Source organism: Aethalodelphis obliquidens, unplaced genomic scaffold (assembly GCF_003676395.1).
Source record: "Aethalodelphis obliquidens isolate GAN/ISIS:26980383/991018 unplaced genomic scaffold, ASM367639v1 scaffold5, whole genome shotgun sequence".
Taxonomy (NCBI): Eukaryota; Metazoa; Chordata; class Mammalia; order Artiodactyla; family Delphinidae; genus Aethalodelphis; species Aethalodelphis obliquidens.
The window spans coordinates 1504260-1529161 of NW_020837949.1; the positions used below are offsets into that span (position 1 = coordinate 1504260).

Here is a 24902-nt window from a genome sequence, read left to right on the forward strand (position 1 = left end):
CTGGAAAACCCAACCTTTGACATGGCCCCTCCTAGTCACCCTCTGTAAAGACACCTAAGGCACAGCATTCTCCTTCTGCGTCCTTTCACTAGGTAGCATCCAGACTTCTGTCACCCAGGGTTTCCCCTCATTAAGCTCCAGGGCTGCTTCCTGGAAGGGGAGGGGGCAAGGGGACGAGTGCCCCTCGGTTTGTCACTTTCTCTCCATTCTCTGATTCACATTCTTGAGTAACTTCCCAGAAGGGGAAGGAGAGAGCACGAAGTAAACTCTGTAAATGTCGTATCTGAAAATGATTGTATTCTACCTCACGCTTGATTGGTGGTTTGGTGGGCTGCAGAATTTTAGGTGAAACAGACTTTTTTCCCTAGGAACTTTGAAGATGTTGCTTCATTATTTTCTAGCATCTAGTGTTGTGTATGGAAAATCAGATGCCAATCTGATTCTTGTCTCTTTGTGTGTTCTGAAGTGATATATTGAGATGTGGGTCTCTTTTTCATTTATTGTGCTGAGAACTCTCCATTTGAAGACTTTTTTTTTTTTTTGAGGTATGGGGAAGTCCCATTTGAAGCCCCATTTGAAGACTTTTGATTCTGGTAATTTCTGATAATCTCTCTTTAACAACATTCACCCCTCAGATTCTTTACACTCTCTTTCTGGTACTCTTATTGATTAGATGTTGAAATTTTTTGGATTGATGTTCTAAGTCTTTTATTGCTTCCCATATTTTCCATCTGCCTTTTTCCCCAGCTCCGTCTTACAACTTTTCTGTTAATGTTTTCAATTTCAGCATTCTTTTAAAAGTTACTTGTCCTCTATTCTTTCCTTTTTCATGTCATCCTATTCTTGTTTTACGAATGCATTTGTTCCCCAGGATCTCTAAGATACTATTTGGAGTCTTTTTTGAAGTTCTGTTCTGTTTCTTGCAACATCTCAGATCACTCTAGGTTTTTTTTTTTTTTTTTTTTTTTGCGGTACGCGGGCCTCTCACTGTTGTGGCCTCTCCCGTTGCGGAGCACAGGCTCCGGACATGCAGGCTCAGCAGCCATGGCTCATTGGCCCAGCCGCTCTGCGGCATGTGGGATCCTCCCGGACCGGGGCGCGAACCCGTGTCTCCTGCATCGGCAGGCGGACTCTCAACCACTGCGCCACCAGGGAAGCCCTACTCTAGGTTTTTAATATACTGTTTTAGTTTATTTGTATTTTGAAAAACATTTTTTGTGTAATTTCAGAAGCATTGTACACTTATGGAATTGGAAAATGAAAACTGAAAAACGCAACAGTTAAAAAAAAAAGTATGTCCCACCACCTAGAGATTAGCACTGCTCGAATCTGAGTACATATCTTTCCAGATACACATATATATGCACATGTATAAACACACATACGTTGGTGTACTTACAAACACACTGTGTATATATATATTTTTAATTGAAGTATAGTTGATTTACAATGTTGTGTTACTTTCTGGTGTACAGCAAAGTGATCCGGATATATATATATATATATTCTTTTTTTTTTTTTGACTGTGCCGAATGGCCTGCAGGATCCCAGTTCCCCGACCAGGTTTTGAACCCAGGGCCAAAGCAGTGAAAGTGCTGAGTCCTAACCACTGGATCGTCAGGGAACTCCCTACATACAATATATCTATTTTTTTCAGATTCTTTTCCATTATAAGTTATTATAAGATACTGAATACAGTTCCCTGTGCTAGGTCGTTGTTGTATATCTGTTTTATATACAGTAGGGTGTATCTGTTAATCCCAAACTCCTAATTTAGCCCTCTCTGCCACCCTTTCCCCTTTGGTAACCATAAGTTTGTTTTTTATGTCTGTGAGTCTGTTTCTGTTTTATAAATAAATTCATTTGTATGATTTTTTTTAGATTCTGCACACAAGTGATATCATGTGATATTTGTCTTTCTCTGACACACTGTGTATATTTTAAATCGATATGGGATCATAGGTGCATATGATTTCTTGGTTCCCTTTTTCTCGTTTCCCTTATTCTTTCTCCTTCGTATTTCTTTTTTTTTTTTTTTTTGCGGCACGCGGGCCTCTCACTGCCGTGGCCTCTCCCGTTGCGGAGCACAGGCTCCAGACGTGCAGGCTCAGCGGCCATGGCTCACGGGCCCAGCCGCTCCGCGGCATGTGGGATCCTCCCGGACGGAGGCACGAACCCGTGTCCCCTGCATCGGCAGGCGGACTCTCAACCACTGCGCCACCAGGGAAGCCCTGTCCTTCGTATTTCTGGTTTCCCAGTTATGTCCGGTCGTTCTTTGTTGACCTTCAAGCTACAGCATAGGCAATGGCTCGTGTGTCCTGTGGAGGCTCATCAGAGCCAGGTTTCACTGCAGGGTGAGCAGGATGGGAGACCCCTGAGCTTATGATGTGAAGACTTGCACTGTGAGTCATTTGGAAACCGGGAAGCAGAGTCCACAGACACATGCTTTACTGTCTCATTACACATCCACAAGAGTCTATGATTTCCTTTTCGGTTCTTTCGGTTTGAAAGAGCCGAGATCTGGTGTCATTAGGAAAGCGTGCTGTGTGTTTCCAGGGAGCCTCGGTAGGTTTAGCCTTAGGGTGAGCAGGCCAGGAGCCAGCCGTTCCTCTGGCGACCCCTCAGTGCTAGAATGCTGAGCAACTAAGAGTTTAATCCCTGTGGCATCTTCATTTTTTTTCACGTAACCATGTATTTAGCACTCGTTCCATTTTGCTCATTCTCTTAGAAGCTGCAGGACGTTCCACCGTAAGGTTTTACACGTGGTTGTGCCCCATCCCTCTTGAACAGCTCGCACGTGGGTTCCCTGAGGTCGGCTTCTTGGCTCCCTCTTTCTGCTTGTCGGCCAGCCGACTTCGACTGGCTATTAACTTTGGGCTTATCCCTGAGGTCAGTGTTTCCAATGGTTAACGTCTGCAAGCCCTGTGACATGACCCTGCCAGGAGGAGTCTTTAGCTGGTTTACTGCGAGGCCTTTTGGAGCCATAGGTTAATATATTAATGAAGACTGTGGCTGTTACCCCCCATTAAATAACGGCTGTGAGTGATGGGAAGAAAAACATCCCTAGGCTCTCCTGCCGAGCATGAGATTGATGAGAATGGATCCTCTGCCAGGAGAACTCAAAAATATTATAACCTTTTATTCCTCTGCAGATTGGATGAGTGTGTGTTCATTTCTATGTTGCTACAAAAAACCTCTTACGATGATTCTGAGCTAAAAACATATTAAATCATCGCGTTAATTATATCGAAACAGCACACTGAGATTCTGTCACTAATCCAGTTTAAACTTGGCATCGCCAGCTCATCCAATATTTTATTTCGATTCAGGGTCATATTAGTCAGTTGGGGATGAGCAGATGTATTTATTTATCTTATTAGTTTATTTTGGTCAAGCAGTAAATTATGATAGAATGATAGTAATGCCTCCGTTCATATACATCTCACAATCACATACAAAGTTGACATTTAAAGACACTGTCTAAATACAATAGAAGGATTGACACTTCCACACTGTTTTTTCCACTTTTCCAGAAGAGTTTAAGTGGCTCAGAACATTCTGGATTCTATTTTTTTTTTCCCGAAAAGCTCCCATTTTAGTGTTTTATTTGTGGCGTTACCTCTAGGTGCAAGTAGAGACAAAAAGAGTCACATATAGTATGACAATGTGCTTTAAAGCAGAAAACAAAAAAACCAAACCGCTACTGGTAGAGGGTTGGGTGCACGGTGGGCCTTAGACCTTTATCTGTCGCTTGCAGGTTTCACCCAGGACGGCCCAGGGAGGCAGCCGGGGGCCCAGGCTCCCTGAGACCCCGGACGGTTTTCAACATCTCCAGGACCATCCAGGGAGGCACATGAAACCCAACAGTGTCTTCCTCCAATTCCTTAAGCTCATTCCCTGGTAGCCTCCCCACATGAAGGGCCCACTCCTGCAGGACCACCTCTTCCTGGGCAAGGCCTCCCAGGGCCACCTTCGTTAACACGGTAAATTGCTCACAGTTCAGGCTCTTGCCCTGAGAGCTTCACCGGCACAGAAACTCAACTGCAGCAGAAGTCCTAGAGCACGTGGGTGAGAGGGACCCAGGCGGCTGTCAGAGGGCATCTGTAGTGCTGCACTGTTCCTGCAGCTGCCTGATCCCAAGAAGGGGGCAAGGCCAGGCCTATCTCCCGCTTGGGAGGTGAGAGGGGCAGGCGCTCCCTCTTCCAGCCTGTGGCAGCCAGAGTGTGGACGTGAGCCGACGAGAGCCATTGGATGCGACCACCCAGGACGGTGAAACTTTCAAGAAAGACTCAAGGCGTCCGTCCTTCTCTGGGTCAAGTTTCTCTCCTCCACACTGGGACAACAGGACCGCGGGTGGCAGTGACTCTCTGTGACTCAGCAGGGGCCAGGATTGCTGAGGGAGAGGCAGGATGTAGAAGCAGGTGGCCCAGAGAGACCCCGGTAAAGGCCTGGGGGTGGGGGTCGGGGGCATGTGGGTCCTACAGGGGGGAAATAGCTCACGCTGCAGGGACCCCCTAAACTGTCACGTCAGGGGATACACGGAAGCCCGGACCTTGGCAGAAGTGGGGTGACCAGAAATGGAGGGGTTGAGACCACGCCAGCCTCACCAGGATCCCCTCCTACGTTGCCTCTTCAAGGAAGAACACCCCTCAATGGCCAATCCGTAATCTGAGGAGGTGAGTAGGGAGGTCACATGCAGAGAGAGCACCCCAGTCCCCAGCTCCCAGGGGAGGGCAGGGGCTTGTCACCTCCCTGCCCCTGCTCCTCCCCAGGGTCTCAGGAGCCACAGGACCCTCATCTTCAGGGCTCCCCTTCTGGTCCCTATTTTCTGTTAGCATCCCTTGTCTCCTTTTCCATTCTCTCGTTTGTTGCTATGTCTCTGCTTCTTGGTTGCCAGTTTAGCAGGGTGCATTCTCTTTTCAGATGGCAGCAATGCTACCGTTATTGGAATAAAATGAATAACGGAGGCGATGCTCCACGTAAAGCAGAAAATCACAGACCACTTTCAATGCCAAATAAGACCTTCTGGGTGTGTATGCTAGAGGACGATGGCTTTTTATGTAATAGTCTTAAAATCACGACAGCAAACACAGGCAGCCGTCGTGATCCAAGGCACGGTCTCTGTAATCAGACGAGGAAATTTGTGCATTAGCAGGTTTGACTAATGTTGAACCAGAGGAAGGATAAGCAAGAGGGATTTTCCTGCACTCACCTTTGAATACTCACATTTTAAGTATGGTTCAACTGAGCATCGGGTCTTAGTGACATAGTGGGAATAATGCAAATTTCAACATGTTTTCCCCAAATTTGGTAACAGCTTTTGCCATGTGGTCGCTCCAGCTCAGCTTCTTCCGATGAGCGCTCAGGGAGGGGCTGTGGTGTCGTGGCCCACCTTCCCACCGGCGGTGAAGTGCGGAAGCTGTGCTTCCATTTAGGTCCCACTTTTCAACACCCTGGTCCTCGGCATTGAACAGTGTCACAATTTTTGCTGCAATCATCAAACATGACTTTGAAAACTCATGAGGAAAAGGAAGGCTGCTGCGTTGACCCCTATTTCTGCTCTTTCTGTCCTTCCTTCTTCCTTCCTGACGCTTCAAGATTCCTTCTTTTGTCATCACCTTAATGTTTGAAGAACTTCCTTTAGCCATGCTTGAAGGGTAGGTCTGTTAGTGACAAATTCTTTTAGTTCTTTTATTTCTGAGAATGTCTTTACTTTCCCTTTATTCCTGAAGGATACTTTCACTGAGGCTATAGAATTTGTGGCTCACAAGTCATTTTTTCAGCACTGGACAAATGTCATGCCTTTTCCTCTGGCCTCTGGGGTTTCCAATGACAAATCTGTTGTCATTCGAATTGGTGTTCATCTATCAGAAATTTGTCTTTCACGATTTTTTTTTCTTTGTCTTTGGTTTCCCGAAGTTTAATTATGATGTGTCTTGGATGGATTTCTTTGGGTTTATCCTGCTTAGGATAAGCTCAGTGTCTTGAATGCCTTTTACCAAATTTCACAATTTTTCAGCTATTATTTTGTGGAATCGTCTTTCAGCTCTAGTATTTTTCTCTTCTTCTGGGACTCTGATGTTGTGAGTGTGGGATCTCTTGTTATTGTCCCACAGGTCCCTGAAGCTCTGTGCATTTTTTTTTTTCAGTCTATTCTCTCTGTTATTGAGATTGTGTAGATTCTGCTGATCTGTCCTCAAGGTCACTGATCCTAGCCCTTGCCATCCCCGCTCCACTCCTGAGTATGTCCAGTGAGTTTTCTATTTTTGTTGTTGTAATTTTCAGTTCTATAATTTTTTTTTTTAATAATGTCTATTTCTCTGCTGAGGTTTCTACTTTTTTGTTTTCAGAGAATTTGTAATTACTCACTGATGCATTTTTGTTCACAGCTACTTTAAAACCCTGTTTGATGATTCCAACATCTGATCTGGTCTTGGTGTTGATATTGGTTGATCGTCTTTTCCCACTCTGGTTGTGATACTCCTAGTTCTTGGAATGACATGCAATTTTCGATTGTATCCTGGACGTTGCAGCTATTATATCAGGAGACTCAGTGCAACTTGGATCTTTTATTTCAGCAGGTGGTCACCCCATTTAAGTTTAGCATACAGTTCTTGGCCTGCTTCCTTGGGCTGTGGTTCTAATGGCAGTTTTAGTGCTTGGAGTGTTCAGTCTCCTTGTTTTCTGGTGCTGGTGGGGCTCCCCCTGGTCCCTGCTGGTGCCACCTAAGTGGGTGGGGGCATCTTCCCCAGGCCAGACCACCTGATGCCTTCCAGCAGGGAGAGTTCCCAGCCCCAGAGCCTGGAGTGTTTCCTGGGCCAGATGGTGGGTTCCTCCCCTGGAGTCCCTGGTCGTCCAGTTTTTCTAGGTGAGGGAGGGCCACTTTTGGTCAGTCCTCTGCTGATGCTGCTGGGTCACCTGGTCTTGTCAGTGGGCAGAACTCCTACTGGACCTGGAGGAGGGATGAGCCTACCTGCCCCGCCTTCTGTTCAGGGCTGTGGGTCAGGAGATGCCCGGCCTGTTCCCCTGTGATGCTGGTCGGGGGTTGTGTGATGCCCCCTGCCCTGGTACCCCTCCAGCCTGGGCCCCTAACCGATCCACTTTTCTCTTCCCACCTTTCAGAGTTCTCCTTTGCGTCTTTCTAGACCTAATCTGCTCTTTATCTAAAAGATCATATTTTAATTCTCAATACAGGATTTATCAATCATTACCTGTTACTTAATTAAGTTATTAATTATAATTATCAATTACATTTGTCTCTCTCCTAAATTATAAGCATAGGACAGCTGAGGGCTGTAAGTACTGTTCTGTATTTATGTGAGTATGTACTTATCAACTTTATTTATGCAAATATTCTCAGTGCCTAGAATAGTGCTGAGCACAGAGAAAGTTAATACTGGTGAACTGAATGGATGAAACTAAAAAGAAAGAGAAGAGGGTGATTGTAGAAGTCTTCTTCACCCCCAGACAAGATATCAGGTCACCCTGCTTAGAACACAAAGGATGGACAACAATTTCCTAGTATAGATCAGGCACGTGCAAACGTGGCCCACAGTGCAAGCTTGATTCTCCTCCTTGGCAAGCATTCATGGATGGAAGAATGTCAGTGTGACTCTGTAAACACCCTGAGGGAAGAGTGAGGGCATGGTATGTATGTCTGGGGAAGCACTGAAGGGGGGTCTGGCTGGGCTGTTGCCATGTTCACACTGCCCGCTACGCTCACACTGACCACTGGCATCATCTCACTGGACCCTCGTCACCCATCTCTGCAAAGCAGAAAGAAGCTCTTTGCCATGTCCCTGGGGCCCCCTAGAGAGAACCGGTTCCTGTCTCCGCCCCTCGGCTGTTACCTGTCTCTGCCCCTCGGCTGTTACCGACCAGCAGTGTAGCTGTGAGAGCTGCCAATCTAATCACATCCCACTCTCTTTGTAGGAAGAAGAAAACCATGTTGATACCCACTGCCAGCAAGAGTCCTCCCCTCCTTTGGCAGGTCCTGGAACAATACTGGGTTCCTGCGTTAGTCTGTCGGCCTAACACAAACCTATTTATTTTTGCTAATGAGACAGATGTAGAAGGTTGGGATTTTTACAGTGTTAGGCATTATGCTCTATTAGCCAACCAATCTAATTATTTACAGGGATCAAGGATATTCACCACCGCCGCCCCAGTCTACTATTCATTATTGTAATATGTCTGAAAGGAGTTAACCATATTTGAATTTAATTAGAAGAGAACGTCCATGATTTCAGAATAAAGTTTATCCCTGCAAGTTTTGAAAATTAATCGATTTATTCCTACTTGGATTTCTAATGCTTCTGGAGCAATCTTTCACAAAAAGAATAATGGTTTCTTTTCAATGACCTAACTATAAGAAGGTGACTAAAAGTGTCTTTCAAAAATAATCCCTCAATTAATGTTACACGTCTATTTGCATGCTTTTTCTTGTAATTGTTATTCAAATAACAGACTAAATTCCACTCCCAGACACTGGCCAGGAGCTAAGCAAGACAGACATCATTGTGAGAAGCGCTGAGCGGACAGCCTTGGGCGCAGACAGCCTTGGAGGGGAAGTCAGAGCGTCCGCCAGCTTCTACATTTGTGTGAATGAAGGCTGATGACTCAGGGGCATAGATAGGAGAACTGGTCCCTGAGATACATTATAGAATCCCAGCCCCTGAGATCTTCAGGAACACACACACACAAACACACACACACAGCCCCCCCCCCCCCCCACACATGAAGACAGGAGGCTGGGTAAGCGTGAGTTCTCAGCCTTTCATTTTCAAAACCACCAAACAAACAAATCAAAACCCAGACTTTAATGATCAAGTCATAGGACAGAAAGTGAAGAGAAGAGCAACTATCCAGGGAATGCGGACAGTGTGACAGTGTATCATTCAGCCCAAACGCTAACTCCATCCTCAACTCAGACAAAATTATTTTTCTGCATTGCAACCATAGCCCTATAGTCTAAAACAATATAATGTAATAATATGATATGATATATAGTATGAGCAACATAACGCAACACAGCACAGCACAACTGTAATATAACACAGTGTAATATAAGGTAATGTAAAGTAACACAACATAGCATGATATACTATAGCATCTTTAACTGTATCTCTGCTACTTACGTGGGTCCTTTCCAAATCCCTCCTGGACAGACTGAGCCCAGGCAGCTGAGGCACACGGACGCTGAGGCCCCCAGCACACCTGCAGAGAAATCCAAACTCTGAGGTGCCAACTGATGTCTTTCACAAAGACTTTACTTTGGAAAAATCAAAACAACAAAAACAACATTAGACTGGGTAATAGAGCCATACAATTTTGATCATGTGAGTAATAAATATTAGAGGTAGGCCGAAACAGGTTTACAAAAATATCTTTTCAAATCAGCAGTTTTTGCTGTGCCCACACTAAACATTTATCAAGATAGCCAATGAATATAAAAACACGTACATCTCTTTAGAATACCAAAACATGTGTTGGGAGCATCTGCATCATAAATTGTGGGATGAACGGTTTCTGCATGCTGGCCTGACATAATTCACGCACGTTATTCCCTGCCCTAAGAGCGCTCTTTTGCACTGTGCATTATAGGAGTGTCAGGCTCGATTTACATGAAGGGGGATTTCTGCAGGGAGCATTATTGATGGCAAATGGAAAATTCACCAGAAACTGGAAATCAGAAGTACTCCTGAAAAACCCCCTTTTCACTTGAAAGGGCTATAAATCTAAAAATTATCTTGAATTCGCAAGTAATCCTTTTATGCAATAAGTTGATAGCAAATATATTACCGAAGAGACACATAATTACCTTAAAATCTACCACAGTTAGAAATGTATTGGAACTCTTAAAATATAATTTAATTTTATAATAGTAAAAATTACAACAAATATTTTTACTATTCATTTTTTCCTTTGAGTTTCACCTTTTATTTTTCAAATATATAAAGACAAAGTAGGACTATATATAAACTAACATCCCAGAATGTCCCAGGGAGCTCCAAAATTTCTAAATATATTAAAGGCTGATTTTTATTTATTTAGGCTGCGTTGGGTCTTCATTGCTGCGCATGGGCTTTCTCTAGTTGTGGTGAGTGGGAGCTACTCTTTGTTGTAGTACGCGGGCTTCTCATTGCGGTGGCTTCTCTTGTTGCAGAGCACGGGCTCTAGGCGCGCAGGCTTCAGTAGTTGCAGCCCGTGGGCTCAGTAGTTGTGGCGCCCGGGCTTAGTTGCTCCGCAGCATGTGGGATCTTCCCAGACCAGGGATCGAACCTGTGTACCCTGCATTGGCAGGTGGATTCTTAACCACTGCATCACCAGGGAAGTCCTAAAGGCTAATTTTGATGAACAAGAGAAAGGGAAATTTTATCATCCCTTTCAGTTCACGGAACCAGCAGCCCCAGAACTCTTCAGCCTGGCAGACATCATTTCTACGGCATCATCTCCCTTAAACAAGATCTTCTGTGAACAGAAGGGAATGGTCGGGAGCTAGAGTATCTAGACCCAGGGTTTTCTAGCTGCATATTAGAATTTTAATTCGGCTAGCTCAAGGGGCATTTCATATCTCTATCTCCATCTCTATCCCCACCTGCATCTCCTTCTCCTTCTCCATCTCTATCTCCATCTCCATCCCCAACTCCAACCCCATCTGCATCTCCTTCTCCATCTCTGTCCCCATCCGCATCTCCATCCCCACCTCCTTCTCCATCCCCATCTCCATCTGCATCTCCTTCTCATTTCCATCTGCATCTCCTTCTCCATTTCCATTTCCATCTGCAGCTCCATCCCCACCTGCATGTCCTTCTCCATCTCCATCTCTATGTCTCTCTATAACTATATATCTACCTCTACATCCATAACCACCACCACATCTATATTCACATCCATAGCAAAACCGTAACTACATCTCTACCCATATCTGTAGCTATGATTGTTCTACATCTGCATCTGTCCACACTGTAACTGTATCTCTATCCCTATCTATAACTCATCCCTTCTCCTGGGATGGCTCCGTAGAGCGGGAGAGAGAGCTTTGGACTTGGAACAGAGATCTGAAGGTTGGAATTGCCTCTGTGGTTTACTAACTGCAAGCCTGGGTATGTTATTTTACCTCATTATATTTCAGTTTCCTCATCTGTTAAAAAGGGATGACAACCCTAGTTTGTCTTGTTGGGTTATTGTGAATTTAAATAATGGATAACATGTGCTTTGTGAGCTACAAAATACCCATAAAAGTAAAACATTATTAGTGATAAAATTTTTGGGTTCAGTTTGGGAAGTACTAATAAATTAGGATAGATTCTCATTTTAAGGCCCATTCTGCAGTGAACAACCATAGTTTATTATGCTTTTCTCACATTGGGGGAATCTATGAGGTGTAAAGGAGGAACCAGGAGCCAGACCGTGGAGCATTCTCCTCTCTCAGCCTGTTTCTTCTTCTGTAACATTGTCAGTTGATTCCACTAAAAGATATTGCCCTAAGGTCCGGGCTAAGTCCATGGTAAAGGAAAAATTCAGTGTAAAGATAAGTAGGATAAATAGCATCACCTTTGGTGCAAAATATGCCAGTCCTGTGATTTGTGATGGGCTCCTATGCTCAACACCTGGGACCCTGGCATGGAGAGAGACTGGTGGCTCTGAGGGCCCAGCGGCAGGAAGAACCAATCAGAGGAGCCCCGTGGGGACCTGGGAGAGTGTGCAGCCACTGGCGCGCTTTCAGGTGTGTTTCATGTGCCACTGCTGCCCCCTAGCCCTGCCCGGCCTCCTCCTCAGAACTCCCCTTCCCGAGCAGGACAAACAGCGAGGGGGGTGGGGCGGGGTGGGGCTCAAGCCTCCAGCCAAGGCGCCAGCCTTGGTCGGGGAGAGGGACCCCAACTGCTGCTAACGTTCTGTGACACTCAAGCCCAGGCACACATGGCTCCCATCAGACAAACATCAGGTTAATGAAGTGTTTTCCGAAGCAACGCTTTTCTTGACGCAGAGACAAACAGGCGCCTCTGCGAGCCTGTTCCCGGCTGTGACCTCCAGGTCATCGTCGACAGCAAGCCTTTCCAAAGAAGCTCTGTGAGAACAGTGTCAGGTGCGGGAGAGGGAAATTGCAGGCGTGGGCCCTGCCCTTAGAGAACTGACACTAAGGGAGACAAATACACAAAAAGACAACAATGACAGTGAGAAATTCTACTGCAACGCACGACACAATAAAACACGATGCAACACGAGGGTCTCAGGCTGTTTTTTAATTTTTTTTAATCTTTAAAAAAATTTTTTATTTTTTTAGTTTTTTGGCCGCGGCATGCGGGATCTTAGTTCCCTGGCCAGGGATGGAACCCTTGTCCCCTGCATTGGAAGTGTGGAGTCTTAACCACTGGACCGCCGGGGAGGTCCCTTTCAGGCTGTTGTGTGTGTGTGTGTGTGTGTGTCTGTGTGTGTGTGTCTGTGCGTCAATGTTTTACAGTCATAGAAACCCCCCCAGAAGGTAAACACTTTGGAAATTAGCAAGTGCTGCTGACATTGGAGTAATTTTCCTGTCCTCCCAGATCAGTTTCTCACCACCTGACAGGCCCCACCTACAACCGGTGCGCTTTCAGTCTGCTCTCTCAAGTGGACCTTTACGGCCTAATGCTTTGCTAATAAACTCACACCCGAGCACAGAGTGGAGGCATGTCGGGGTGTCCCATTGGCATTTTACACCTTGCTTTTAAAGTTTATGTCCTGGAGATTATGGGGCTGACTTCCTGGATAGAGTGATTTTATGACACTCACTTGAAAATTGGTTTGAAAGTGCTGTAAAAGAGGAACATTAGTAGCAGGATGTTTAGCAATGCCGCTGCCTGGGAGCCCATAAAGGTGACCAAGATATTTCTGCCAAGCTTTACAAGCTACACAGATCAGCCCTTCCAGCTCCTTGAGTAACGGTTGGTAGAGGGACCGCCTGGTGCCGGTGAGGTTACAGCCAACCGCTTGGAGCTGGCTCTTCAAGGAGACATCTACCGTGACAGTGAACCTGGGCTAACTGTGTAGAAAGGCTGCCTCCTCGGGCGTGATCTGCCCTGGGGCAGACAAGCCTGGAGAGACGGAGGGGTCTTAGAGAAACTTCACATATTGCTGGCCCCCGTGTGTGGCTTGCCACCCCAGAGCCAAGAGCTGATAGAAAGATGTCAGTTCACTTAGATACAGACGAAGATATTCCTTGTTTTGGACAGGAAGACTCAAATGTTGTAAAAAATGTCCGTTCTCCCATAACTCAATTCCAACTGAAGACCAAGAGTATTTGGGGGGTTCGGAGGTAATAACAAATGATATCAAAGTTGATCTGGAAAAACAAACATTTGAGAGTAACCAGGAAAGCATAAAGTGGGGACAAGAGGACACTCTCAATGGACTCACCCCTGAACCCAGCCCTTTGCACCTGCACCTGCTCACTTCTGGGTCTGGGCTCTCAGGGGTTAAATCTCAGCGGTGAGGGGAGAGTCTAGCTCCCAGGCTGCTGATGTCACTTGTCCTCAGGGGGCCTGTTCCAGGGCTCGGAGCCGGCGGCCCCTGGGGGGGCCTGGATGAGGTCTGCGTTCTCCTGGTGAATTCCCTGACGTGCTACAGGCACTGTCTCCCCACCCAGGCTTGGTGGCAAGTGGGGACTCAGGATGCAACCCACCCCCCTTCCAGGTAGCTCTGGCTCTGTCCCTGCCCGGTCCCCCTTAGAACCCTTTGCTGGGAGGGGGCCTGGGCATGAAGTAGCCTTTTCCAAAAGCATCTGGGCTGCTTTGACCTTCTGGAAACTCCCAAGTGGGAGGTGGGTGATCGCCTCCAAGATCTGTACACGTGTGCTAATAAATATGTACAAGGATCTATGCACGACATCATTTACATAGGAATACAAAACAAAAAAACCTGTAAACAATCTGAATGTCTATCCACATGCAACTGGTTAAATACATGCAATAAGGACTAGTTAATCAATGGATGACTAAGTGGTGAGAAGAATGGAATAGATCTGTACATGTAAGATAGCCAAGATACACTGTTAAATAAAAACATCAAGTAGCAAAATAGATCTCAACTGTGTAATTAAAAGACACATTTATGAGCAGAAAAATCTGGAGGAATGGCTAGAAACCTTTACCCCACCGGGTGCACCCACAGAACGGGCCTGAGGGCCAGTGGAGAAGGACTACCTTCCCAAGTATGGCTTCCTCATGTTTCCATCTTTTTCCTCTTTAGAAAGTGCAATTTAAAAGCTAGCGTAGAAGGCGCTGAAAGTTCAGCATCCATTTCCCAAAGCTCAGTGCCCCTCCTCTGGCAGTTTATGAACTGGTTGTCCAGTCGGAACATCCCCCAACCAGGCAGCTTCCTCGCCATGACCTGTGCCAAGGCCGGAGCACGACCTGCACAGCCAGAACCGCACGCGGGGGCCTGCTCCTGTCCTTGGTCGGCAGACGTTTAACGGGGCTGGAGTTGCTCACGCCATTAGGCTTTCATAACAAGGCGGAGTCTGCGGTGCGCCCGAGGTCGCATCCTGTCCTCTCCTTGGGCCTCTGTGCGCCCGTCTCCCTCCTGGATCGCCTGCCACGTGCGCCCACGTGTTCTTCCTGCTTCACTTCCTGCCATTCAGCCGGGGTCCTGGGTGGGAAACGAGGCTTCCTCTCAGTCAGAGATAAGGTGTTTCTGTGTCTACACTGCCTGGGCGGGGGAAGGAACTTTAAAGATGTCTGTGCAAGTCTCTTATCTTGGAATTCCTGGGGTCCTGCTTTCCCGTGGCTGTCAGATGGTTATTGTGTACAGGGTAGGGGGCCCGAGGGTACACTAAACTAAGCCAACAGCACACTGGGTGAAGAAGGCCAAATCCTGAATACACAGGAATTATTCATGCCTCTTCTCTCCTTTCTCCTACTAGCAGCCGCTTGATCATCTCTTTATTTATACTTCAAGGAGAGTTAGCCGGGGATGGTGAAATTCACAGGATTACCCTAAGATGAAATCTTGTTAAAATGAGAAACTGACACCAAAGGCTGAAGAGGAAGTGGAGGAGGATGCTGCTGTTTTTAGCTGCGGATTTAAATTCCCATGTTTCCCTGTAATTTCCCCCCAGCTAATTACAGGTCCACATCCCTTCGTTTCCTCTGATTCGTCCTCAACTCCTATGGACACTACAGCCACACAATTTCTGGGCAAATTAAAGCTCTTTCATGCATTTAAAGCATCCTTTCAGTCTTTAATCTCCTGTGTAAAAGTTACAAGTTTGCTATGCATTTCTTAGAAACTTGTATTTCATAAACATCGATATATAACCCAATGTGTAAATGTCACACAAGCCATGCTTAGATTCTGGCTTTTCAAATACTGGTGTGAGGATGATAGCTAACTTTTACTGTGTCCTTGCACTTTATGGATGTGTCATTTAATTAGAATAACCGTATCAGGCAAGCATCTTTATTTCCATTTACAGATGAGAGAAAAGGCACAGCAGGTAAGTGACCTGTCCATGGTCCTGAAACCTAGACGTGGTGGAGCTGACATTCTAACCCAGGACTCTGAGATTGGAGACCACATTCCTAACCACTCTCCCATCTAATTACCAAACTCTCAGTTCATCTGACGATGTTCACAAGAGGTCAGGCCAAGCATCCAAGGCACTGCGCTGCTGAGCTGGGCCAGGGATCACGGGGCAGCGTGGGTGGTCAGAAGCAGAGGCCTGGTGCCTGGGCTTTGACTGGAGCCTAGTGCTGCTTAGAGGTCACATGTGTTTCCCCCAGCCACTCCTGTACGACCCCACCTTTTCTCTCCCAGTACCTCAAACACTACTCCGCACTCTTCCCTCTGGTGGCTGACCTTGCCGTTTATTTCCCTGAGAGAAGAGTGGCAATTGGAATAGACTTTCACGTGCTCCCTGTACAGAGCTGTGTCCCCCTAACTTCACATGTTGAACTCCTAATCGCCAGTATTTCAGAATGTGACTGCATTTGGAGATGGGTTTTCAAAGAGGTGATTAAGTTAAATGAGGTCGTATGGATGGGCCTTGATCCAATGTGACCAGTGTCCTTATAAGAAGAGGAGATCGGGACACAGACACACATAGAGGGACGGCCGTATGAGGACACGGGGAGAAGACAGCCATCTACGTGTCAAGGAGACAGGCCTCAGGAGCAATGACCCTGTCCACACTTTGATCTCAGACTTCCAGCCTCCAGAATTGTGAGAAGATAAATTTCTGTTGCTTAAGCTGTCCAGTCTGGGGTACTCTGTTACGGTGGCCCCAGGAAATGAACAGACACAGACCAGCACCTCTATCCCCTCCCTGAACCTGGACCCATGCATGCTACCCCTCCTGCACTAGGGAATAATGGCTTTATTCTGCCCCTTTAAAACACCAACAAATATACGAACTGCCAGTGTTTCATCAGCGCGGAGTAATGGACGTTTCTAAACTTTGATTTACTTTCACAGATTTAGAATTGCTTTCTTGAGAAAAATCCTGTTTCCCCTTCAGGAGCCCCCTGGGTCCAGCTCTGCAGACACTTGGGATGACCTCCAGCAGGCAAGAGTCTCGCTCAGTTTCCATGAAACGATGCCAACTCTGATCATCTGTTGTTTGACTTCAGCCCATAATAAGGAAAATCTTCATTTTAGGCTCTTTCTAAAATCTTTGCTGGCTCCGCTGGTATGCTGTATCTAATAACCAGCTCTACAAGGGGGAGGGAAAGGGCCCTGACTTGCAGCATTTGCTGACTTCCACGGTCGAAATGCTCCCAGCACGGCCAACCTCGGCTACCAATGTGAGGTCACTGAGCAAGGAGCAGCACGTCGTTGTAAAGGACACGTAAGCAGACTCAAGGAAAGTATAATAAAATAATTAGGACACGATGGATTTTCAGTACTTTTTACCTTTAAAAAATATAGTTTAATTAAGTGTAAGTTTATGTAGTTTAGTTTTAAACAGTGTTGTGTTTAACGACTGGCTTTGCAAAATTCCTGAAAATTAACAACTTGCGTTCACAAGCCAGTGCCAGGGGTCTCCGGCACATCACTGGGTGGGCATCACTTACCAAAATTCTAAAGCCCATTTGTTTCTTTAGAGTGTAGATTTTATACTTGGATTATGCTGGGTCATTAGAGAACTTTGTATTTGGACCATATAATTCCTTTTGATTGAACAATACTCGAAGCCCCTTCCTACGTCAAGGGAATCCCCCATTCTATGAAGCAGGGAGTCTACGCCATGAAAGAAGTGGAAAATAGCACTCACTTCCTTTGCAGCTCAGGTGTGTGCTCATGACCCGGGCTCTGCCAATGGGCCACATCCAGGGTCCAGACAGGAGAAGTCTTAGAAGTGACCCGCGTCAGATAAGCCGTGGGTGGGCTGTGTGTCTACACTCAGAAATGGCGCACTGGTGTCTTCAAGGGACCAGCTCTTGACTGGGGCATCTTTCCTTAAAGTTTGGTTCTCTGGTCCTCCTGGAGATTTTGCAAAGTATCTGGTATTCTTTCTCTTCCTTTTTTAAGAATAAACTTTAGGGGCTTCCCTGGTGGCGCAGTGGTTAAGAATCCGCTTGCCAATGCAGGGGACACGGGTTCGTGCCCCGGTCCGGGAAGATCCCACATGCCACGGAGCAACTAAGCCCGTGTGCCACAACTTCTGAGCTCGTGTGCCGCAACTACTGAAGCCCACACGCCTAGAGCCCGTGCGCTGCAACAAGAGAAGCCTCTGCAATAAGAAGCCCGTGCACTGCAACGAAGAGTAGCCCCCGCTCACCGCAACTAGAGAAAGCCCACGCACAGCAACAAAGACCCAACTCAGCCAAAAATAAATAAATAAATTTATAAAAAAAAAGACTAAACTTTAAATTTTTGATTTACAGAAAAGTTGCAAAGAGAATAAGAGTTCCTGTGTTCCCCGTACCCAGGCCCCCTCGCTGTCTTCCTCTTACTTACGGCACATTTATCACAACCAATGAACCAATGTTGATACATTATTATCCTTAGCCTCCTCTACGGCCCGAGATGATTTTCCTAACATCCCTTGTTTTTGGTGACCTTGACAAGTACTGGTCTGGTATTTTGTAGAACGCTGTTCAATGTGAGTTTGTCTGACATTTTCCTCATGGTTGGACTGAGGGTGTGCGTTTTGGGAAAAAGGCCTCACGGGTGAAGGGCCGTTCTCATCAGCCCACATCAAAGGTGCACGCTGCCAACGTGACTCGCCTCTGATGGCGCTCACACTGACCCCCAGGTTTCTCCACCGCAGTTACTTTACTTTTCCTTCTCTCGTCTGTTCTTTGGGTGCAGGTCACTAAGTCTAGCGACACTCAGGGGCGCGGAGGTAAGCTCCACTTTTTTGTGGGGGAGAATTTACCTAAATTAATATTTGTTTATATCAGTATTGACTCATGAATATTTACTTTATACTTTAATTCTAACCCAATACTTTGCTATTTATTTTGATGTTCGAATTATTTTTGCTTTGGCCATTGGGAACTCTTTCAGGTTGGCGCCTGTGTCCCTCTGTCATACCCCATACCTTCATCGTTTTGGTTTTTGATCACCTTTTTCTTTTTTTGCAGCACCGTGAGACTTGTGGGATGTTAGTTCCCTGACCAGGGATCAAACCCTGGGCCCTGGCAGTGAGAGCACTGAGTCCTAACCACTGGACCGCCAGGGAATTCCCTTGATCACTTTCCTATTTTCTGGCACTACGAGATGCTCCAGGCTCACCTTGTATATTTCTTGCCCCAGCCCTAGAAGCAGCCACCTCCCAAGGAACCTTGGCTCTTCATTAGAGAATGGAATTAGAAACCATATTGTGTCTGCCTGTCTGTCTATCTATCTATCTGTATATCTATCTTTCGTGTCTATCTCTCTGTATCCCCTATTGCTCTCTTCCTCTGGAGAGCCCTGACTACTACACCACTCCTGCAGATCCAGGGGCAGAGGGAGCCTGTACTTACTGGTATGCTTGAGCACATACTCAGGCACACGAATGAGGGCAGAATAATTTCGGGGGAAGGGGAGGTGAGTGGTTAGGGCAGAACGTCCAACAGAGGGACCGGGAGTTTTCCTCCGTGTCACCCACGATGAAGCCAGGTTGTGGTTTTATTGCGTGGCGAGGGGCAATAGTTCTGTGGAAAGGACAGGAGTTAGTAAGTCAGGTGGATCTGGGTTTGAATGTGGACTATGTGAACCAGGTGAGGTCGCTTACCCTCTCCTCAGTGTCATCAATGGTACAATGGAGCCGACAATACCCACTTCACAGAGTTATTGTGATGGTTAAATTACATAATGCATGAGACCCCTGGAATGTACTGGTTATTCTACAAAAGCTAGTTCCCACCCCCCCCCCCATTCACACATTAAGTTCTTTATCTAAGAAAGATTTACTGAGCTCCTAATACTTGCCAGGCACTGTGCTTGGTGTTGAAAATAGTGAACCAGACAAATTAGACTGGACAGAAAACAAACCCATACAGAAATAATTTCAGTGGTCCTGTTTTGAGGAAAATGAAACAAGGTGAACTGAGCAAGCACCTGGGTTGGTCTCCAATGCCTCTCCGCGTTGATAACATTCATGCTGCGGTGGAAGTGACAAGGGGGCAGTTGTGACCCAGGGGAGGCGCATTCTGGGCTGAGCGGACAAAAGGGCACAGGCAGTGGGGCCGTGGTAGGAGGCTGAGGAGGTGGGCAGGGCAGGGTCCGGGGTCCCTGCAGGTTTCCATGGCAGGTTAGGGTTTGAGTCTAAGAGAGATGGGAAGCTGGGGGGGGGGGAGGGAGGGAGAAGTCTGACTTCCGTGCTTATCCCTTGGGCTGGACTGGTGGGGGGCAGACGAGGGGCTGGGAAGAGGGGATGTGGGGAGATGGCTCAGGCCACTTGTGGGTGGTTCTGGCCAGGAGGTAGCAGTAGGGCTGAGAGAAGTGGCTGACCTGAGATGTGCTTTGGTGGGAGAGGCGACAATTCTTGGTGATGGGTGTGCTTTGGGGCGTGAGGGGCGGCGTGCAATTCAGGATGACACTCGGGTTTGGAGCTAAGCAACCAATGCCCGTTCTCTTCTTCCTCTGACCCATGAAAACTCCGGCTGAAACACAGGGTTGTGTGGAAAGTTTCCAAATTAACTTTGAAAACCATAAACAGAGTTTTGAAAGGACCTTAGGCATCAGTAACTGAAGCGAGGCCCAAAAGGCCACACCTGGCAGAGCTGGAACCTGGTTTCCAGAATCCTTGCTTGGTGTTGACTCCACTCTAAGATGCTCCCTTTAGCAAGGGGTCAAGCTGAGGCAGAGAACCCGCAGTTTAGGCTACCAGACAGTGGTGCCTCTTAAAACAATTCCTTTATTTTAATAGTGAATAGACATAGTTTATGCAACATATACGATGCACAAACAACAATGCAACAAGGCACTGGGACCCCTGTCCCCACCCCGCACGTGTAAGAAACGAGTGTTATCATTCCTCTTGCAGCCCTCTGAATGCCTCTGCCCAGTCTCTCCTCTGACCTTCCTTCTTAGAGGTTTATCACTGCTCTTCTTTATAATTCTACCACACGTTTGAATCCCTAAGTAATATCCTGTTTAGTTCTGCATGGCTTTGAACTTTATGTAAGTGGAATCATGCTTGTATGTATTCTTCTGTGACCTTTTTGTTTTTGCTCAGTGCTGTTGCACAGACTCACCCATATTGTTGCTTGCAGCTGTGGCTCGTGGATTTTTCACGCCAGGGTAGAACTCCAGTACGTGAACACATCACAATTTGTTTATGCTTTCCACTGTAGATGGACAGCTGGCTTGTTTCTAGACTTTTGCTTGTTTAACTCTCTTGCTGTGAGTATTTGGATAAAGGAAAAAAAGAAGCCCTTTAATAGAGGCTGGAAGGAATTCAGCTTACATCTGAACGTTGCTTGGCTTCGTTTTGTATGGGGCATAAAGACAAGAAAAAAATTGGTCTCTATGTCCTTATGTCTCAAAACTTTGATCTCATTGTAATCAAGAGAATCAAAGCAAGGCCCAGTGGAATGAAGGAAACCATCCTGAATTTTGGCAGGTTCAAAGACACGTCGTGATAGTGAAACTGGAGTACTTAGTAACAAGCAGCATTCTCATTTGTGGGCACATAAGTCGTAATGTTGCCCACACGGGCAATGTCCATACAATTATCTACCTTGGTATAGAAATCTGAAGACTTACTGAAGTTTGAAGAAGTTTTGGGGGAATTTCTCAGGGCAACCAATCTATTGACCAATAAATACTCGTAAACTGTCTCCTTTGGGCAAAGCATTCTAATAGGTATTGCAGGAAATACATGGAGGTTTACATGATGCAGGAAGAGATACTCCAGACCTTAAAGAGCTTGTACTCTGACTGTGGATAGACACACACACACATGAAACGCTGAGGTAAAACATAAGGTCGTGTGTGCCAGGTGTCAGGTGGATGGCTGTACGTTCTCTGTTTTCCTCCTGTAAGCGCCCCCAGAGCGGGGACTGAAGCAGTATTCTTTCCATGGTGTGTTCATGGTTTTGAATGAATGAGTGAATGAAGAGACTGGAATTGCCAGGAAAGACTTTTTGGAGAAGGAAGGTCTTGGTGTGGACAGTAAAGAGTGGTAGCACGGAATCTGAAGAGGAGGAAAGAGAGTATAGAATGGGTAAAAGTTCCGGGCCTTGGCAATGGGAAGGCCCAGGGATTGGAGAGAGGAGGAAGCCAGTCTGCAGGAAAGGGTTCTTTAGAGAGAGAAGTGGGAACAGCTGGAAGGGCAGGGCGGGGCCCCAAAGTCAAGGTCTTGAATGCCAGTTCCGGAGTCTGATTTTTTCTACAGGTAATGAGAATACTGCATTGCAGTGCTTTCAGCAGAGGGGAAGAACTGTGTTTTGGGGGAATTCACGTTTTAGGGGGATGCAGAAAAGAGGGTGTCAGCTGGGGTGACAGAGATTAACTGGGACACCCCTTACCAGCTTGGGTGGGACGATTTTACACAATGGCAGTTGGAGGGTGCCCAGGGGTCGTGCGTGAGAAGGGGCAAGCCCTAACGCATAAGCACTTCTCAACAGCTTCGTATTTTCTAATGTCCCTTTGGCCAAAGCAAGTCACACGTCCAGGCCCAGATTCAAGGGTGGAAAATAGGCTCCACTCCTTGCTGCGAGGAGGGGCAAAGCCACAAGGCAAAGGGGTGAGTGTACACGGAAGAGCTTGTGGGCATTTTTGAGGTCTACTACCCTGGGCTAAGTGTTGTAAGTACCAAACACAGGGAAACAACTAAGATCAAAGGTGAGTGAACCTTTACAGACAGCTGCATAAAAGAAAATAAAAAGGTCTAGATGGCTGGAGCGTTGGGTTAGAAAGATCAGAAATGCCATATTTATTGACTTTCTGGAATATGTGTCTAAATGTCGCATCTTAAAATCAGATCTCATTACCCTCTGATTTGGAGAGATTACCCCAGAAATTATCCAGGTCACTTCACGCAGGTATTTAACCCAGCTCTCAGAAGCTGGGTGTTCAGAAAAACAGATACTTCTTTATCTTTCCCAGGTTCTTTAGGGTTCAGGGACTTCAAAAAAATAGAGATGAACACTGAATGTAACCAGTTGAAAATTATTCCTGTATTCTTATCAGCCTATGGCAGCAGCAGTACTGGCTCAGAGCAAGCCTCATGTTCTCCAAGTCCCCACCGCCATTTTCTGGCATAAGGCATTATAGGCACCGTATGTGGAGGCCTACAAGCTTCTCAGGGGCCATAAAAAAAAAAAAGGTGGAGTCGTGAAAAAAGTTTTAATTCAAAATCACAAAAAGACATTTCAAAATCTAAAGTAACACATATCATAAAAATAATTTGACAGCAATTTGTAGATTTTCTCCCTTCCTAAGAATTCTCAGAGATGCCAAACATCACAGCCAATAGCAATTTAAGTGGCTTATACGCCCAAAATCCAAACGTAAAATGATAAATATTCCTTCAGATTCATTTTTATTGCAAACAACAACAAAAAAGTACTTAATGCAGAATGGGGTGAATTACAATAAGTCCCGTACATATGAACCTTCAAGTTGCAACTTTCAAAGATATGAACGTGTGTTGGAACGTCCAATCAGGTAAGGTAGTTCACGTGTCTGGCGTACATTGTCACGTGCGTGCATCCTCTACAAGTGGTTGTGCTTTTGTGTACTCTACTGTACAGTACTGTACGGAGTACAGTACTACAGTACCTTTATTTCAAGCCCAGGATGTCCGGAAGCAAGCGTAACAGCAGCGGTAAAGAGCCAATTGTGTTAGTTGCTACCTAGGCTAACTTCTTGGACTTAACGAACAAATTAGATTTGCTAACGCTCTCCAACGTAACTCATGTGTAGGTAGGGGACTTATGTACTGTATGTGGCATGTTTGGCCGTCCCCAAAGTAACGGACCATGGAGGCTCTCAGGAGGGTCATGTAAACTCCCCAGTACTGGGCCGCCCGCGGATCTGGCATGGGCCTCACGTTCAGGGCTATCTACATTTTCCAGGTGGGGAAGCACAAGACCAGCGGCGGTCCAACCGCTTATCAGACCCAGAGAAGCCAGGTTTCCGGGGTTTCCGCCCAAAGCGCGTCCAGAAACAACCAGTTTCCGACCTTTTACTTACTTTGGCGGAGTGACAGTTCCCGCGGGAGGCCTCCTGCTGGATGCCGCCGAGGGCTCTGCAGGCGGGGTTCGTGCTGGTGAAGGGCGCTGACTGCTGCGGCCGTACAGGATAAACGCCTGCTAACCCGGCGCGCCGGCCCGCCCACCTCCGTTAGTTCACCCTCACCGGCGGGGGGAGTACGCGCCCGGAGACCCGACCCCAACCGCTAGCTCCTCACCGTACTCCCTGCGGAATTTCGCCTGCGCCCGCCGGCCTCCGCTCCCCGGGGGCGTGGCCCCCCAAGCCCCGCCCGGCAGGCTCCGCCCCTCAGCCTCAGGCCCCTCAGGCGTCGCGGCGCGCTCCTCTGACGCGCGGCGCCTTCCTCTGACGTCAAGACCCGCCCCCTCCCCGCCCCGGCTCGCGCGGCGCCCGCCCTCAGCAGCCCGAGCGGCTTCTTCTGAGGCGGCGGTTGAGGCAGCGCCCGGTGTCTTGGTCGCGGTGTGTGCAGCGGCAGGCTGCTCCCGTCCCGGCCGGCGGGGCGGCCGTCCAGCCCCTCGGGCCGGCAGGCGATGGTGCGGTGGAGTGCGCGGACGCGGGCGGCGTGGCGGCGGGCATGAAGGAGGATGGAAGGGCAGGACGAGGTGTCGGCGCGGGAGCAGCACTTCCACAGCCAAGTGCGAGAGTCCACGGTGAGCGCCCTCCGCCCGCCCCCTCCCAGCCTGCCGCCCGCCTGTCCCTCCCATCCCCTTCGCTTCCCCCTCGCGGCCCTCGCGGTCTCCCCTGTACCGCTTCCCCGCCCCCACCCTCGCCCCTCCGCCTCACGCCGCGCCCCTCCCCCAGGCTCCGCCCCCCGCTCTGCGCCCACCTGCTCTCAGTCCTGGGCGCGGTCCCGTCGAGTCACCTGTCCGGCCCCCGGGAGTGCTTCGGGGCCGCCTGCGCCCTCCCCTGGGGCTCTTCCCGGGCCGCGTTAGCGGCGTCGGCCCTCCAGGCGGTGGACGACAGTCCCGCGGCCCGCGCACCGTTGCCTGGCACGTCCCTGGCCTGGCACGGTAGACAGGTGTGCGGACGGGTGTCTGGCGGGACCTGGGTGGCCCCGCGCAGGCGCCGGGGTGTGGCCGGGCTCGCTCTCCCAGCCCGACTAGTCACCTCGGCCGGGTTAGCGCCCACCTTTCCGCCCCTCACCCGTCGTCCTCCTCCATTCTTGGGCTGAGCCCGAAACCTTGCGTTTGGGTGTGAAGGCCGGCGATGGGTGGGATTGAGGGCCTGGGCAGAAGTCCTCTGTGCCCTGGAAGCAGCTTCTGAGGGAAGTCATCCTT

At 47.8% G+C, this 24902-nt stretch overlaps 1 protein-coding gene and 1 long non-coding RNA gene across 10 annotated transcripts in view; one reads left to right on the forward strand and one right to left on the reverse strand.

Moving 5' to 3' along the window:
- Positions 1 to 23892, reverse strand: part of LOC113617885 (uncharacterized) — a 31339-nt gene extending 7447 nt beyond the window's left edge. For 3 of the 4 annotated variants that reach the window (XR_003431806.1, XR_003431805.1, XR_003431807.1), the window contains exons 1-3: positions 23608 to 23892; positions 20664 to 20809; positions 9138 to 9271 (exon numbers count right to left, since the gene is read on the reverse strand). This is a non-coding gene — a long non-coding RNA (uncharacterized LOC113617885). Of the gene's footprint in view, positions 1 to 2155; positions 3620 to 9137; positions 9272 to 20663; positions 20810 to 23607 lie in introns of those variants that run through there. The other variant, XR_003431804.1, reaches the window with a different exon arrangement.
- A 119-nt stretch (positions 23893 to 24011) lies between these two features.
- LMBR1 (limb development membrane protein 1) overlaps positions 24012 to 24902 on the forward strand; it is a 160728-nt gene continuing 159837 nt past the window's right edge. For 3 of the 6 annotated variants that reach the window (XM_027101378.1, XM_027101377.1, XM_027101382.1), the window contains exon 1: positions 24068 to 24275. In XM_027101378.1, the coding sequence (XP_026957179.1) occupies positions 24210 to 24275 (66 nt within the window). In that variant the 5' untranslated portion in view covers positions 24068 to 24209. Of the gene's footprint in view, positions 24276 to 24902 lie in introns of all 6 variants that reach the window. The other 3 variants (XM_027101379.1, XM_027101381.1, XM_027101380.1) reach the window with 3 other exon arrangements.